At 46.6% G+C, this 16,489-nt stretch overlaps 2 protein-coding genes across 4 annotated transcripts; one reads left to right on the forward strand and one right to left on the reverse strand.

The window, feature by feature from the left end:
• Positions 1–388: 388 nt before the first annotated feature.
• Positions 389–2,975, reverse strand: MCAT (malonyl-CoA-acyl carrier protein transacylase). The gene is made up of 4 exons (XM_062006737.1): positions 2,138–2,975; positions 1,836–1,923; positions 1,325–1,542; positions 389–1,072 (listed from the first exon to the last, which is right to left on the reverse strand). Exons 1-4 carry the CDS (start codon positions 2,585–2,587, stop codon positions 650–652), a joined length of 1,179 nt encoding a protein of 392 aa, XP_061862721.1. The 5' UTR covers positions 2,588–2,975; the 3' UTR covers positions 389–649.
• TSPO (translocator protein) lies at positions 2,371–15,439 on the forward strand. 3 transcript variants are annotated; one of them, XM_062006761.1, is made up of 5 exons: positions 2,371–2,454; positions 6,287–6,378; positions 9,292–9,481; positions 13,638–13,776; positions 14,626–15,439. In XM_062006761.1, the coding sequence occupies exons 3-5, from the start codon at positions 9,297–9,299 to the stop codon at positions 14,800–14,802; spliced, it is 501 nt and encodes a 166-aa protein (XP_061862745.1). In that variant the 5' UTR covers positions 2,371–2,454; positions 6,287–6,378; positions 9,292–9,296; the 3' UTR covers positions 14,803–15,439. The 3 variants fall into 3 exon arrangements, with proteins under 3 accessions (XP_061862745.1, XP_061862731.1, XP_061862737.1); XM_062006753.1 differs by lacking the exon at positions 2,371–2,454 and adding an exon at positions 2,810–2,889; XM_062006747.1 differs by lacking the exons at positions 2,371–2,454; positions 6,287–6,378 and adding an exon at positions 2,699–2,889.
• The last annotated feature ends 1,050 nt before the right edge of the window (positions 15,440–16,489 follow it).

Below are 16,489 nucleotides of genomic sequence, written 5' to 3' on the forward strand. Positions count from 1 at the left end.
TACCAAGACAAACTGTATAGTTTATTTACACTTTAAGAAAATCCTCTTCCTAACAACATCTTGTGCCTTAGCCAGCCGCTACCTGGCAATTTGGACACAAAATAAAGGAATTTGACAGAGGAACATCCCACAAGTTAGCTGAGTCTGGGAGCAGCCTGACGAGGTACCAACAGCCGTACCAATCGGACAGCTGCTCCAAAGGTGTAGCCGAGCCCAGCACACAGTCCTCTCAGCAGCCCAGTGCCAACAGCTCACTTCTAATGCCCACATCCGTGCAGATGGTCCCTCCTGCAGCAAGCAGCCAAAGCTACTGACTTGAACTCAAATCCACACCCCCAAAAGACTTCAAAAAGGAAAAAAAGGAAGAGAGGGAACGTTGCTTGGATGGTTGAGGCCGAACAACGGGCTATTTGGCATGTTTATTGGCAGTTCTTCAGTCCTAATGCAAACAGAAGGCCCCGACTTTGCTCTCCCCTTCCACAGCTGAGGCACACAGGGATGGAAAATGTTCACTGTGGTTTACGCATATGGTGCTCTTTTTATCATGAGAAGCTACATATGTTTGACTTCCTCTTTTGGGGGCACAAAGTTATTTTTGAGTTACGCAGGAAAAAACCCCAAGTTGCATGGATTTTTCTCAAAAGGCTACTTAGGTCTCTGCCGCTTCCTCATCTTCCAGAGCATCTACATGTTTATATTGTTTCCAGGCCTTTAAATTACACTTTTTGAGAATTACTCCTAGTTGCTTCCCAGGCCCCACTTCATAGGTATAAGGAAACTCTGTTCCTTGCTTTCTTTCATATACAGAATGCATGGTCTGTTCCCACATAACAGGTGAAACCACCTGCTTCACTAACAGCTTCCGAATGTGCTTTGAGTGCATGTACTTTTTGCCGTCAACATTGGAATAGACACAGACCAGTGGTTTCTCAATCTCAATCGATTTTAGGACTTCAGCCAATGGCTCTACTGCTGGTTCCATAAGTCTGGTATGAAAAGCCCCACTGACTGGAAGCATTTTTGTACGTGTAAAATAATATTTTCGGGCATTCTCCTGCAAAAACTCCAAAGCCTATAAAAGAGAGAGAAAAGTGAGAGTCTTGCACAAAAAAGGTTTACTCAGTCACCCCATAAGAACTCCTTTACTAGGCTTATCATGACAAAGGGGAATATTCCTCTCCCTACCCGACACCTGAGCATGCAGCACTGGAAAAAAAAACCCAACCCAATCGGTACAAAACTTCCACGGAGAAGTGCAAAGTAAAACTGTTAAAAAAAGGAAGTGTTAAATCCAATCAAAGAGACAGTTATTCCGTAGCAGTACCTGTAAGTGTCCTGCAATGACTCTGCTGTCTGGAAACAAATAGTTTGAAATCTCGCAAACAGGATTTTCTATACCCAGCGATTCACAGTGTTTACGGGCTTCCAAGCAGGCAAATTTGTAATTTGCCTCTCGCCGACCGACAACCGATAGCATTCCGCTGGGGACGGCTTCTGACGCCTTTTGCATGGCTTCGGCGCGCACTTTCACCGCGTACAGCGCTAAGGGGAAAAACAGGAGACCGCTCGGTGAACGCCAGCCGCGGGAACACGCGGACACAGGCGCCCTGCAGCTGCGCGCAAGAAAGGGCGCCCGTCTACTCGCATGAAATGTCAATGCTTTTAATGCTGGATTACACACGTCAAAGTCAACAGTGAAAGTAGGAAGTAAAATTTATCCTCTAATTAAAGAAAAAAAAAAGCGCGGGAGGGAAACGGTGGTACGCGGCAATGCTTTGGGAAAAGGGGCAGGGGTGGGAGATCCTACTAGGGGGCTCGGCACGTTCCCCGTGCACCTTCGGCAAAGCCCAGGGCTCCAGCGAAGACCAGCGCCGCGAACTCCCCCACGCTGTACCCCGCCGCCGCCACGCAGCTCTCCACCACCTGCACGGAGACAGATGCGAGGCCAAACATCAGACGGCTCCCTCAGAAGTCCCCGGCGCGCCCCGTTCCCGTCAACCCCCCCCGAGCCGGGGCCATGCGGAAGCCGCCTCGCAGCCGCCCGGCGGGGCCGCGGCCCGAGGCGGGTCGAGGAGGCCGCGGCGTCCGGAGCCTGCTGCCCGCTCGGCCCCGCTCCCCGCCGCGGCGCGCTCCTCACTTTAGGCTGCTGGTGGTTGAGCTTCTCCACGGCGGCCAGGGAGGCGACGAACACGGCGGGCTGGCAGTGCCGGGTGCGGTCCAGCTCGTCCTGCGGCCCCTCCAGGCACAGGGAGAGCAGGTCGTAGCCCAGCACCTTCTCGGCCAGGCGGTACATGTCCCGCACGCCGGGGTACTGCAGCGACTCCCGGCCCATCCCCACGAACTGGCTGCCCTGCCCGGGGAAGAGCAGCACCGTGCCCTCCAGGGGGGACCGCCGCGGCCGCCTCGCCGCCGCCGCCGCCACGCCCGGCTCCTCGGCCTCCACCGAGCTCTGCAGTAGGTCGTTCAGGGTCGCTGCCCGGTCCCCGCCGCCAAGGTGGGAGCTGCCCCACCGCCGCGGTGCGCCGCGGAGGCCGCCGCGCCCGCTGCAGCCACCAAGCCGCCATGTCGCCGCGGCCCAGCTACCCATGGCCGCCGCCCGGCCGCCTACGCCTACGCCGCCGCGCCCCGCGTTGCCACGGGAACCGGGCGGGCCCCGCCGGGCGTCGGGACGGGGAAGAAGGGAGGGAGGGAGGGAGGAAGAGAAATCGGCCGCTCTCTGTGTCCGCCGCTTTAGGCCCAGCCTCAGCCACGCCGTGCTGTCGCCGCTCCTCCCCCCCGGCAGCGGAGGGAGGCTCCTCCCCGGGTCAGGAGGGGCCCAGGCGGGCCCGGGGGCGGGAGCAGCCGCCAGCTGTCAGAGGAGGCGCGACGGGCGGCAGCGCGGGAACAGAGGTAACGCCGGGGCTGCTGTGCGGCCCCCGCCCGCGCGACGGACAGGACGGGACGCGGCGGGACAGCCCGCGGGGACGACGCAGCTCCGCAGCAGGGCCCGGCACAGCCGCCGGAGGGGCCGCCGCGGCCGGCTCCCGGTCCGCAGCTCCTGCTGGCGCCGCCCGTCCTCGCCTTTCCCTGGGCAGCTCCCGCCTGGGCCCTGACGGCTCCCGGAGCGGTGCCGCCCCCGGGGGGCCGTCGGGCGGAGCGCGGGCTGGCGGGGCAGGTTGAGGAAGGCGTCCCGCGGAGAGCGCCAGGCAGCCGGGGACAGCCCATGTGGCCTGGCCAGCGGGTCGCTCTCGGGCAGGACGGGGAGCGGCGGCGGGCGCCGGCTGGACATCCTGCTGCGGGGCCGGGCCGGGCCGGTACCGCAGCTCACGGTCTGAGAGGATTTAGTCGGGCAAACACTGACTGGTTTTCCCGTGGTTCACAGCTGTCTGGCAGTTCTCGTCGAGGCAGGGTGACAGCGCAGCGGATACCACCCCCCTCCCCTCCCCGTTCCCCCGATCCCGTAGTGCCGCCGTCTGACACAACGCGCCCCTGCTCCGAGCGCTCCAGGGGAGGTTGTTTCAGGCTGCTCTTTAACTTAAAGGTGTTTTCTTTCAGTGTCACCGTCATTTGCTTTTAATTAGACGTTTCTTCGAAGGCGAAAGAAGGGGCTTGGTTGTGGGGTTTTTTTTTCCTTAATTGCCAAGTAATGCTGATAGATCATTACAAAAAGCTCCGATTTGAGCGTTCAGTGGCAGGATTATTAAAAAAAAAAAAAGAAAAGAAAAAAAAAAACAAACCAAAAAAAAGGTGAAAGTTGCCATAGCTGAGTTGCAGTTGTGCAACAGCAGGCTGTACATCACTTAAGGTTGTGAAACGGGGTGGAGTAGTGAGTCAGACTTCAGAGAAGCAGCTCAAAGAAAGAGGTTATATTGATATAACTTGGGAGAATGAAAATGGATCAGAATAGCAGGAAGTTCAGTTGACTTTTGTATTTAGGCCAGTTCAAAATTTTGCGTTAGGGTGGGCAGATTTCACTCACTTTTCTGATGTCTAGTCTATGCTGCTCTGTAAGAGGATTTCCTCCATTTTTGTCAACCTCCAGGTAAATCACCCGGGAAAGCCAGTGAGCTCAAATATATGGGCAGTAATATAGGCTATATATGATTATGTGCTGCTCCATAGCTGCCCCTCTATGCAACGCGAACTATAATGCCTCTTGTGCTAAGCAGAGAGGACACTGGGTGGCAAGTTCCCAGCTGGGCCCACTTGAGGTGGTGCATCAGAACTTTCAAGAGGCCACCACATCAGACTTCGCCCTATCAGACACCCTTCAAGCCCTGGGAAGAGTCAGACCTTCACATGTGACGCTTTCAGAGGGGAAGCCCCAGGGCAGAGCCCAGTTCCTGCCCACCCCTACAGCAGCCCCCTTAGTCAGGCTGTGCACCTTATCTCTACCTGTTGAGCTTTGGTTTGCTGTAAAGGGTGCAGAACACTTGTAAATGATTGCACTTCAGACACTGGTGGTGAAGTCCCACAAATGTCCCACTGTTACTAAATCATTCCTTGGATGATGTGGTTGCTAGTTTACCCTGGTTGAGGGAATACCTGGCAGGCTGAAGGGAGTCAGGCCTAGGCAGCACTTAAACTAGAAATACCCAAGAGAAACTCTAAATTTTAAACCCAGATATTTTTAACTGTGCCCCGTTCTGGGCTCCTCAAGAGCGACAGGGAACTTCTGGAGAGAGTCCAGCGCAGGGCCAGCAAGATGATCAGGGGACTGGAGCATCTCTCTTATGAGGAAAGACTGCGGGATCTGGGAGTGTTTGGCCTAGAGAAAACTAGAGGGGATCTCATTAACGCTTACAAGTACTTAAGGGGTGAGACAACAGTTTTTTCAGTTGTCTCCAGTGATAGGACTAGGGATAATGGATATAAACTGTTAATACAAAAAGTTCTACTTAAACACAAGGAAAAATTTTACTGTGAGATTGATGGAGTGTTGGAACAAACTGCCCAGAGAAGCTGTGGATCCTCCTTCTCTGGGGGTTTCCAAACCTGCCTGGACGTGTTCCTTTGTGACCTATAGAGGTGAACCTGCTTTGGCAGGGGTTTGAACTAGATGATTTCTAGAGGTCCCTTCCAATCCCTGCCATTCTGCGATTCTATATGGATGATGCTTTCTGAGGGGGTGGACAAAGAAGAAAAACTTACAGCAAGAAGTTGGGCAACCGTTCAGGAGAAAGTTAGTAAAAGGGGTGTTTGGTTTTTAAAGTGCACTGTGTGCAGAGAATTTTATGCAGACATACATAGGGAGAATTAGAAGAAATTGAGCAGTAAATGGCAAATTACCACCTGGGAAGATTACGTTTCAGTTCCTGGTATGTGGATCTTCAATAAATCATAGGTTTATTTCAATAACTTGTTTTCTGCCATTTTAAAAAAAGTGTAGCCTGGGCAGTGAGATTTGTTGTCTCTAACCCTGGTGAGCATACCTCATCTTACACCCTTAAAGATATACCACAATTTTTATCTTTAGCTATAAATATGTATGATGAACATACACTGTACACTCACTTGTTAGGTATTTATATTGTATTTATATAATATATATTGGTTTAAGTTTCTGTGTTACTTGGGATTAGGTAACAAAGATAAGACTGTTTTTTTTTGTGGCAGCCATATTCTGTGTCACAGACTGGGATATAACTTCGTTTTCAGCATTGTGGTTTCCCAAGAGTTAAAGCCACAACAGATATAAGTAGTTTAGTAAATGAGGTATGCACCTCTTAATTCCTCAAATGGCTATCATGGGAAGAAGCCATTTTCCCCAGGGAAAATTTTCATATTGCCTCCCAGACGTGGGTGGGACCTTATCTAACCTCCAAAAAATACACTGTAGAGAATGAGAGGGAGAGCGTGTCCTGGGGACCCTCCCTTCAGTAATATGGTACTCACAGCTTTGTCAATGTGGGGATGAGGAACCCGCCATGGGTGATTTAGCCCTCCTGAAAGATTGTCCTTCACGTTATTAATTCATTGGCTGCATTTAAGCACAACGTGACTGGGTAGCCAGCACCACGTAGCACAAGAAAGGGATTACTGAGAGATTTATCAGCACAGGGATAGAAGAAAATGCCATTAAAGTGCCTTTTTGTCTCCTTCCTGCTGCCTGAGCTCTGTCTGGGGGTGCCCAGGGAAGGAAACCCATTTGCCTTTCAGAGACCAGCTCAAAGCAAACAAGTCTTTTAGTTCATTTTTCATCAAGTTGAAGCAAACCAGCTCCTCTGTCTTGATGCATCTAGGCCCACCCATAGCACACTCCATCCCTTTTTTTTGAATGTGCAGTGGAATTTTTTTTTTTTTCCAGAAAGGACACAGAAAGCTTCTGTTTGTTTTTCTGCATATTACACCACCAGAGAGAAACAACCTGCAAAAAGATAGAAGCCTATTAGGCAGCAGGTATGGGGTTTTTCCCTCCCCTTTATTTTCTCTGTTACTTTATGTATGTGGAACTAGCTTTGGGCAAATCAGATGTTTTGGATACCTAGAAAAATTATTTTAACGTGTTTGTAAAACAAACCGGCCTGCCACAGTACTCTCACTGCAGTACTGAAGCTGCCTGAAGTCAGACTAGGGTTCAACAGAAAATGGGCAGGATGATGTAGAAAGTATTGCAGGGCAGAGATAAAAAGTGGAAACAGAAATAAACAAGTGTGTGGAGGAAGAAAAGACTTCCAACTGTGGTCATTCTTAGAGGCAGATATCTGCTGGGCGTGCTGCAGATATCATCCGCAGACATATGGGTTTCTGCAGGATGAAAATTAGGGTGCAAGAATATTGTGCAAGCAGATCTCACCCTGGAGCACACCTGGAGTAGGATTGGGAAAGTAGTAATTATTTCTAGGTTGTGTAATACAGACGCAGCCAGAGGGGCTGTGTTGGGGAGCCTTTGCTGTGTAAACCATCACCAGTAATTTCAGGATTATCAGCTATAGACTGAAAGGACTTCAGGGCTGATAATCCTTTATATACTCCATGATTACATTACTTTTCAGAGGTGTCCTGGGTGTTGTATAAAGGTTGCACAGATCTGGTGCAGCACAGCTAACCAAATGCACTGACTCTCCAGAGCATCCTCAGCTCGCTCTTGCTCCTGACCAAAAACCAATATCAGCATTTCCCAGCCACACTGGAGCTGCACAGATGACCAGCACTTGACAGTATACGTAGAGAAGTAATCCAAGTGTTCTCTCTATAGGCAAAGCAAGAGTGACAAAATTAATGAGGTCTTAGTAACTTTACATTTTTAGCTTAACCTCTAGGAATTACTTATCTGAAGACACCCAAAGAGAATGGTGCTTGGAGCTTGGAATTGTACACAACAATTCCTTCCTATCGCAGTGAGAGCAGAGCTGTCAGTAGTGGGGACAAGAGGTGTATGCTATAGCTGACAGCCTGCTCCCTCAGGAGAGGAACAATACAGCTCTGGGTGTGGGACAAACTGTTAACTCCTTTGCTCCATTTCAGATGCTCCCTGGTAAATAGCAAGTACAATCCCTTAGGCAGGAAGTATGACAGCAGTGGGCTACGCAGATTTTTCCTCCCTCCCTTCCTTGTTGTTCATCTTCCACCCAAGATCTAATTGATACAGACTGGCACATTGCTCTCCCACTTCTTCCCAACCTTACTTTGGTATTCTTCCCTGCTTAGTTTTTCTTTCACTTGTTCATTCTTTTGTTCTGCGTTTGACTGTTGTACCACTATCTGCTGCTTTTTTTGTGGGCAGTTCCTATTCATGGGCTTCCCATGACTCTCCCTTAAGCTGTGCCCACAGAACAGCAGCCTACACGCCCTTTTCTTGTTTACTCCTTACAGACTTCCAAACCCTACATGCTTTACCAGTCCCTCCATGCTCTCTGTTTTATCCTTCAGAGTTCTGCTTTGCTTCTGTCGCCACCAGGATTCTTTTGGAGCCTGTGCAGTCTGGCTTGTGGACCCCTGAGTACAAGGGCCAAAAACCCTAATGCAAGAGAGCTCTCTTGCTGGCCAAGCAAATACCTGTTCTCCAAACAGAAATCCACCATACCAGCAGAGTTGTGACAACCCCACATCATCCGTGCATCACTTCAAATAGTTTTGAGCACATCTGTTACAAGTGGGGTTTCCTCTCCTCCACTCCCTGCCTCCTCATCCCTGCAGTCATAACTATGGCAGTGAAAACGTTTAAACACAAGCTAAGACAACAGCCAAGTCAATAGAGCGCTGTTCTTTGACAAGCCTCTGAAATGATGGTTGCTCTAAAGCTTTATTTTCTCTCCTGAGGTTTATGCAGTTGCTCTTTCCCTAGTGCTGCCGTCCCTCTGACGATTCCTTCCTGCTGTTTCTGGCTCTTGCGTAACAGATGAGCAGGAGTTGGGCGTGTTTGCCCATTGTATATTTGAAAAAATAACACATTTCAGTTCTGCCCTTTTCTATCGTACTTCTAATCTGTTTACACTTTAGCCACCTAAACACAGCTCTTCTGTAGCATTTGGCTTTTGGCCAGAAAATCTGCAATGAAGCTTTTTCCTGCTTGCTTCTTTTCCCTGCTGCCTGTGCTCCAGCTGAAGAAGCGTGGCCTACCAGAGCAAGGCATTACTTGGTCTTAATTCTGTAGGCAAATTGAACCCAGTACACTTCGTGGGCAGCAAAGATTGCTGCAACTGGTTGAACACATCATGAAGAAGCCATGGGTGTGATCTACTGAGATCTCCTTCCCTGTTTAGCAAAACATTATTTAAATACTTCTCCTTGTCCTGCCTGATGTTTATTTTCCCAGGAAGCTTCTCAAGTGTCTGCCACTAATTCACATCGCTCTTCCTGGCCCTTGAGCATCTTCAGCATCCTTTTGAGGCTGAAAATGCAACACCACGTGCAATAATTCTGCTTGAGCAGAGAAAGCACACACTTTTTTGGCTCTCAAGTATGCCATTCAGTTGAGTGAAGGGATCTTTTGGTAATACAGAAATATACACTTGGTGCCTTTCCACCCCCCTGCCCATCCCAGTGGAGTTTGTGTAATATCAAACAGCTTTATGCCACTGGCATACTTCAGGGTGAGAATATTTACATAGGTAAAACTCAGTAATCTTGCTGCACAAAGCCAAGAGGGCAGTAAAGGCCTCAGCACCCATCCCCACCACATGTAAACAATAGGTTCCTTTATGGGGCAAGATCCACTCCTTTCAGCTGCAGGCTGTCTCAGTGAGAGGATGAGACTATGGTTCAGATCCCCCACATGTATGTATTTCTAAAATCAGCTGAAACTTGAGTATTTTTTGTGGTTTTGTTTACAAATTGCTCTGCTAATCACCGTGTTTGGGTTTGTTTCAGGATCAATGGAAGTACCATCCTGGGCCCCAGCAGTGGGTTTCACCCTCCTGCCCCATGCAGGAGGATATTTAGGAAGAAATATAACCAAAAGGGAAATTCCATCTTGGTATATATATTTACAGAAGCCATCCTGGTGTCCACCTAACTGGGTGTTTGCTCCTGTTTGGGGAACTCTCTACACATCTATGGGGTACGTTTTTCATGTCATATTAAGAGTTGCTTATTATGTAATGTTGGAGCAGAGGACTATTATTGTATCTCTGGCTGTATGTTTGTAAGAAAGAGTGTCGAGCTGTTAACAGGTAAAAACATGTTTTGTGAGTTGTGTGTGGGTTTGATAGACATTTTGCATGCACAACTATCCACATCAAAAACAGGAGTTTGAAAAGTTGCCATTAACATGCTCTCTGTATTCATTCTGAGAGGAATTGCTGCCAAGCTGCTAGTGATAGAGCAAGGCAGCACTGGGATTTCTTCTACATATGTCATTCAGTACTTTTAAGAAAATAAGAAGAAAGGTGGGGGGAGCAGGATTGGGATAGTTCTGTTCCAACAGGGCTCAATTAAAAGAAAACAAAACCAAAATAGACATGGCCTTTCAAATAAAACTTTCAGGCTGTTAAACTGTAAATGTTTGAAGCTATCTACTGCCTCCTTATTCAACTAGTTTAAGATACTTGACAGCACAACAATTACTGTCAAATGAACAAGGAATCACAAGGCCAAATACCATTCCCACAGAAACCCTAACCATTTAATAATATTGTATTTTGGCAGCTGTTACTTTTAAGAAGATGTAGCAAAAATATTTATGGAGGTAGGTTGTCTCAGGAGATTGTTTGGGCAGTTTTGATACTCTTCATAGGCTGCTCTAGAAGCTGTCCACCCAACATGATGTGCCTTTAAATTAACTCTGGTGAACTGTGCCATGAAAGAGAAGTGGCATTCTGCTCCTAGAGCCTCAACAGAGGTCAATGCAGCTCTGAGCATGAAGCGGTGCCTTCTGTCTCTTCTGTACTTAAATCCTTAAGAAATAGCTACATACCAAAATTATTTTTTCTTTTTCCTAGCTATCAAATACACGTTGTTACTAATCCAATAGTAATAGTTTTTAGGCTGCAGTATGCCTTTTACGGCTTACCTGTCCCATTTCTTCTATCATGACAATACATTTAAAGTGATTTCTAGTCTGTATGTAGCACTGGCTTAACTGTATAAAGTTTCAGAGAGACTATATCTTTTTCAGGTTAACATTGCATAGTGATCCTGCAGGTAATCCTAAAAATCACATCACCTGTTGCAAAATACAGCAACCATGCAATATGTGGAACTGTATCTGAATGCTAAATTATCTCTCACATTCTCTCATTTTGGTTTCATTTTCTTTCCAGAAAAGCTTTATAATTTTACAGCTTCATGTACTGTCATTCCTTTCCTGTCAATATCCTCTTTTCTTTCCCCTTAGGGAGCATACTTTTAAAAATTGCTCTCTATTCCTCTAGTTCCAGCAGTTAGCATTTTAATCAGAATGTTACTGTCATGGGTGTCAGGAGAGTGGAGCCAGGCTTTTCTCACTGATGTCCAATGATAGGACAAGGGGCAACAGGTAAAAGCTGGAACATAAGAATTCCAAACAAAACATAAGGAAAAAACTTCTTCACTGTGAGGGTGATGGAGCGCTGGAACGGGCTGCCCAGCTGGGCTGTGGAGTCTCCTTCTCTGGAGACATTCAAGACTCACCTGGAGAAGTTCCTGTGTGACCTACTCGACGTGGCCCTGCTCTGGCAGGGGAGTTGGACTGGATGATCTTCCGAGGTCCCTTCCAGTCCTTAACATTCTGTGATTGTCACGTGAATGAAAAAAATGCCTTTTATCAGAGACAAGAGCTGAGTGGCTTTCCCATGAAGAGTTTACTGCACAGTTTGTCACTCTATTTCTGGATTCCTCGTGATAAACCTCGATACCAAGTTAAATATTTTAAAAATCCAAATTGTGACAGCTTATGACTCACTTCGATAATACCACAGTCAGTATATTGAGGCAAGTGGTCCTGGGTTATGTACTGCACGTCTAGATCAGTGAAAAGATCATGTTTATTGTGAATAGCACTGGCTTAACTATATAGTCTCAGAGACACTAAAGCCCAAGTTACTACTGCGTAGTCATCCTGCAGGTAATCTTAAATACTACAGTCTTTAAAGGCCAGTACTATATGCAGGCCTTCTGTAATCCATCATGTGCACACAGTCCTTGAATTACCAAGACATCTCATTCCTTTAGAATTTCTTAAATATGTTAAAAGTAAGAAGTAACTAAAACCAAGATTTAATAAGCTTACCTGCCTGTCCCAACATTTAGTTTCCTAGCAGATTTGTATGTCATGGTCTTGATCGGATGTCAAACTTGGATGCGTGAACAGCTCTTAGTCCACACTGTGCCTCTGTAACAGATTTGGGTCCTGATGCCTTTTAAAAAGATAAACTACTAAGTTTTTAATACTTACCCCACTCATAGCTCCCTTTAACACTCTCTGCAATCAAAGTGTCAAGATATCAAAGCCCCATTGTTTAGTCCTTACGAAAGCAACAGCCAGGAAACAAGCTCGGGTCACTAACATGGTTAAACAGCAAAAAAAAAAAAAATCAAAATCCTTCTTGTATGACTTACAAACTCCTTGCAGCTACTCCTGTGGATGTCTGTCTGCTCCTAAAAAAATGCCTAAAAGTTGGCAAGAGCAAAAGCAGTAGTTCTAGGTGATGAATGCTGCCTTTTCTCATCAGAGTCCTTCAATGCAAAAATAAACCTTAAATTAGTAAGTCTCCCAAATCCTGAGAATTCCTGTTTAGCAACTGACATCCTGGGATCCCTCCAATGAACTGTTCTTCCGTGGCATTAAGAAGATCTGTTCAAAATATTAAAAACATTTTTGAAGATTTTTCAGTAGCCAGGATCTCACAAAAAGAAAGGTTGCTGGATACTCCTTGTGGTTAATTCTTCCCCTAGAAGTCCTAAAATCTTTGTTCTCTTCGTCTTTGTCTCATCCACTCCTCTCTTCTGAAATGTGCTCATGTGAAATGTGCTCTAACATCATCCATACCCATATTCGCCTGTGCTTTGAGATGCCATTCATTTTGTCCATTCCCGCCTCCATTCCTACTTCTATATTTCATCCATCTTAAAAGACACTGCTTATTTTTTAAATTTATTTTAAAGCACCATCACCCAGTACCAAAATTAACAGTTTCTTCATGATTTAGAGGCTGAGGGAGGGATCTGGACAGACTGGATCTGTGGGCATGAGGCTCAATATGCCGAGTGCCGTGTCCTGCACTTGAGCCACAACAACCCCCAGCAGCGTTACAGGCTTGGGGAGGAGTGGCTGGAAAGCTGCCAGGCAGAGTGTTGGTTGACAGCTGGCTGAACACGAGCCAGCAGTGTGCTCAGGTGGTCAATGGCACCCTGGTTTGTATCAGAAATAGTGTGACCAGCAGGGCCAAGAAAGTGACTATTGCCCTGTACTTGGTGCTGGTGAGGCCACACCTTAAATAGTGTTCAGTTCTGGCCCTTCACTGGGCTCCTGACTAGAAGGAGGACATGGAGGTGCTGAAGCGTGTCCAGACATGGGTAACAAAGCTGGTGAAGGGTCTAGAGAACAGGTTTTATGAGAAGCCGTTGAGGCAGCTGGGGCTGTTGAGTCTGGAGGAGGCTGAGGGGAGACCTTATCACTCCCTAGACTACCTGAAAGGAGGTTGTAGGGAGGTGGGAGTCAGTCTTTTCTCTCCAGTAATGAATGACAAGACAAAAGGAAAATGGGCTCAAGTTGCACCAAAGGAGGTTTAGATTGGAGATTAGGAAGAACTTTTCCCCCAAGACAGTTGTTACACACTGGCCTAGGCTGCCCAGGGAGGTGGTGGAGTCACCATGCCTGGAGATATTTAAGAGACGCATAGATTAGATGCTGAGGGACATGGGTTAGTGGTTGGACTTTATGACCTTAAAGGTCTTTTCCAGCTGAAATGATTCTGTGATTCTCTGACTTACCTTTTACACTTGCATCTCAAACTTGCTTCCATTTCAACATGTCATTCTCCATTAAGGTGGAAATGTAGCAGATCCTCTGCTTCTATACACCTGTGAGAACTTTGGCAGGACAGGGAATTTTCTTCTCTTCATATTGCTGCCCACAGCAGGTGATCAACCCTGTCCTGTCACTTACTCTGACAAGTAGTGCCTGGACATCTACTTTTCCAAACAAATCTGGGTCGCCCTGAAGTGACTTAATTTCATCAAGAATGGGTAGTTGTTAACAAAAATACCGGCTTACACTTTCTATTTGCTCTCTCCAGATATGGCTCCTATCTGGTGTGGAAGGAATTGGGAGGCTTCAATGAAAAGTCAGTGGTTCCCCTGGGTCTGTACGCAGGGCAGCTGGCATTAAACTGGGCATGGACTCCTGTGTTTTTTGGAGCTCACAAAATGGGATGGGTAAGTGAAAAAGTTAAGTTTGCTGCTCACAGGTTTCTGGTGTCACTTGCAAGGTGCTAACGTGAAAATTTTGCATCATAATCTTTTCTCTCTGACAATGAGCCTGGGGTCAGAATATGGCTTGCAGAAGTCATCTGAAATTCTCTTTAATGCAGGCTGGCAGCCACCTGAGAGAATTTACACATCTACACCATCCTTAAATGTTTAGTTTCCAAGATCTTTCTGCCACCCTTTGAAAAGAGCTTTGTGTGACTAGAAAATGTAAATGTTTATGCCTCACTGGAATTCCTAGATATCTCTGGCAAACAGCAGTGATTAAGAAGCTTATCATAACATTACTCAGGTAATCAGCACCTGTTTTAGGCACAAAGTAATTTTCTGCACCCTGGAGAGAAACAACTTGCCTCAAAATGAAATATCTGCCTGGGTCTCTAAATAGACATCCAATGCTGTAACAGCAGAAGACCTTGCAGTCTACAGTTGATTAATTAAACACTGCATCTCTTCAGGCAGCATCTGTGCCACAAAAAGACCCCCTAAATTTATTCAGCAAAGTGACTTGATCAAAGTCTCTCTGGTTTTGTATTTGATGGAACAGTTCCTCCTGCCAAAAACAAAAGGGTATGAGAAAGAGGGATTTTATTCTCCCTCTCCTGCTCTCAGCTGCAGTGCCCTTTCTTGTGACTAGTTGCATTGTTTTGAGTCAAACTGACTCATAATTCAGCAAAAATCTTTTTTTTTTTCTGTCTGAGAAGGAATTAGAGCTAGGTGGACAGAGCCAGACAAAGATGACCTAGGCAAGAAAACGTAACAAGTAAAACCAACACTAACCCCCTTCTTGTGTTTCAGGGGTTGGTGACTCTTGTGCTTACAACTGGTATGGCAACAGCTACAACTGCTTCCTGGTTCAACATCAACAAGACAGCAGCTTATTTGATGATTCCTTATTTAGCTTGGCTAACCATGGCTTCTACACTGAATTACCGTATCTGGAAGGACAATGGCAATAAGAAACAACCTGAATAAGGAGTTTTCAGCCAAAAGAGTTCTTTTTTCCCCCCACAAGAGTTTTCTACATAGAGACATGACAGTTTTATGTTTTAGCTGAAGTACTTATGCCATTAGTTTATACTAATTACAGGTTGACAAAGCAATATTTGTTTAAAACAAGTACACCGTTACCAGGCAAGTCATAAAGGAGTGCCCACCTAACTGGGTTTTACAGCAAACTAAAAAGGTAGTGCTGACTGAGAAGTAGGAGCTTTGTATATCACAGCATTATAGTTTATATTATAACAGCATTTTAACTATTGCCAGGAATAAGCACAAACTCCCAACTTCATTATGTTCCAAGGAAGAAATCCAGCCAGACACTACCACAGCTTACAGAAAGCTGCTCCCAACAGTGACAGGCCTGACTGCAGTGTGACTAAACAGTGACAGGCATGATTTTGGCCTGAATTTTTCATGTTTACCACTCGACATGGTGCCTTTAGTGCTATGAAGTGTTCCACTACAGCTGCCAGATATTTATCTTCTGGTCTTTATTACTCTGGAAGTGTTTTTAAGATGAGCTCTTTCTTGCCTTTTGTGCCTTACCACTTTGAATCGTTGTGCAATCCAGTGTCAGCTAAATGCATTAAACTACATGGAAATTTGACAACCTTGTTCTTCTTTGTTTTAAATGGTTTTGAGAAGAAAAATACTAAAGGCAGCAGGATGCTATACCATCAGAGATAGCCCCTTCATCTCTTCTCACCCCTGCAATGGGCAAGGCGAACCAGGGAATTCAGAGCACCGGGGCAGAAACTGAGTGGAGCCAAATATTAAGCAATCCCCTGCACACACCTCTGAGGCACCACGAGCAGCACTGGCCAAGCAGCGCTGATGTACTCCACTAACCCTTGGCAGTGGAGCTGTCAGCCAGGCCACAGGAGGGCTGTGGCCCAGCAGGGCAGCCTGCTGCAATCAGTCTCCTGCCTGTACCTTCTCACTGCAGCTGCTTGCATACAAATGTTTCTCCTCTTCAGAGTTAAGAGTAGCTCACAGTAAGATCTGGGATGCTTAATGCAACCACTTCCTGCAAGATAAAACCATCTCATTCACATAAGAGCACAACAGACTATTTCTGCCCACAAATCGTGGTCTCGCTGCCAAAATCTTAGTACTTTTTAAAAAAAAAGCCATCACTTTTCCCTTTGTGATGAGGGCAAACCTTCCCCTTTACTCCAGATCCAAAGGCACTTTGTTAAATGTTTTCAGGTACTCCACAGGCAGAAAGGGCCTTTTGCTCTCCCATGAGTGACAAATACATCTGCTGAGCAGCACTGCATGTCCCCTTAGGTCCAGTCTCAAGCACTCATTACTATATTCTATATCCTAGACAAACTTTTTCCCCTGCAACCCAAACAGCCACACATCTGTGTTAAGCACTTCACCATGTTTTTTTAATCACATTTAAGTAAGGAGTCCAAAACAGTTTTGGCTTACGAGCAAGAGACAGACAGGGCTGCCACACCACTCCTGGCTGTGTGATACAGCTTGTCCTCTGCCCCACCTGTGCAGTGACTGAATTTCCAGAAGACACAGAGGGTTTATCTTCTCCAGCCTGTGTTCCAATCAGCAGGAAGTAGTAGGTTTCTGCAGACCAGCCTGAAAAGAGCCTAAAATATCCCTCTCCCATTCCCATCACGAGAGGTAACATGTTGCTTAT

This window comes from Colius striatus, chromosome 1 (assembly GCF_028858725.1).
Source record: "Colius striatus isolate bColStr4 chromosome 1, bColStr4.1.hap1, whole genome shotgun sequence".
Lineage (NCBI taxonomy): Eukaryota > Metazoa > Chordata > Aves > Coliiformes > Coliidae > Colius > Colius striatus.

What these genes read in the sequence shown, in the direction of transcription:
- TSPO (XM_062006761.1), top strand. Translation starts at nt 9,297, where the DNA reads ATGGAAGTACCATCCTGGGCCCCAGCAGTGGGTTTCACCCTCCTGCCC. An exon ending in ACTCTCTACACATCTATGGG is followed by an intron (nt 9,482 to 13,637) that starts GTACGTTTTTCA and finishes TGCTCTCTCCAG; the next exon opens with ATATGGCTCCTATCTGGTGT. An exon ending in GAGCTCACAAAATGGGATGG is followed by an intron (nt 13,777 to 14,625) that starts GTAAGTGAAAAA and finishes CTTGTGTTTCAG; the next exon opens with GGGTTGGTGACTCTTGTGCT.
- MCAT (XM_062006737.1), bottom strand. Translation starts at nt 2,587, where the DNA reads ATGGGTAGCTGGGCCGCGGCGACATGGCGGCTTGGTGGCTGCAGCGGG. An exon ending in TCAACCACCAGCAGCCTAAA is followed by an intron (nt 1,924 to 2,137) that starts GTGAGGAGCGCG and finishes GTCTCCGTGCAG; the next exon opens with GTGGTGGAGAGCTGCGTGGC. An exon ending in TCATTGCAGGACACTTACAG is followed by an intron (nt 1,073 to 1,324) that starts GTACTGCTACGG and finishes TCTCTTTTATAG; the next exon opens with GCTTTGGAGTTTTTGCAGGA.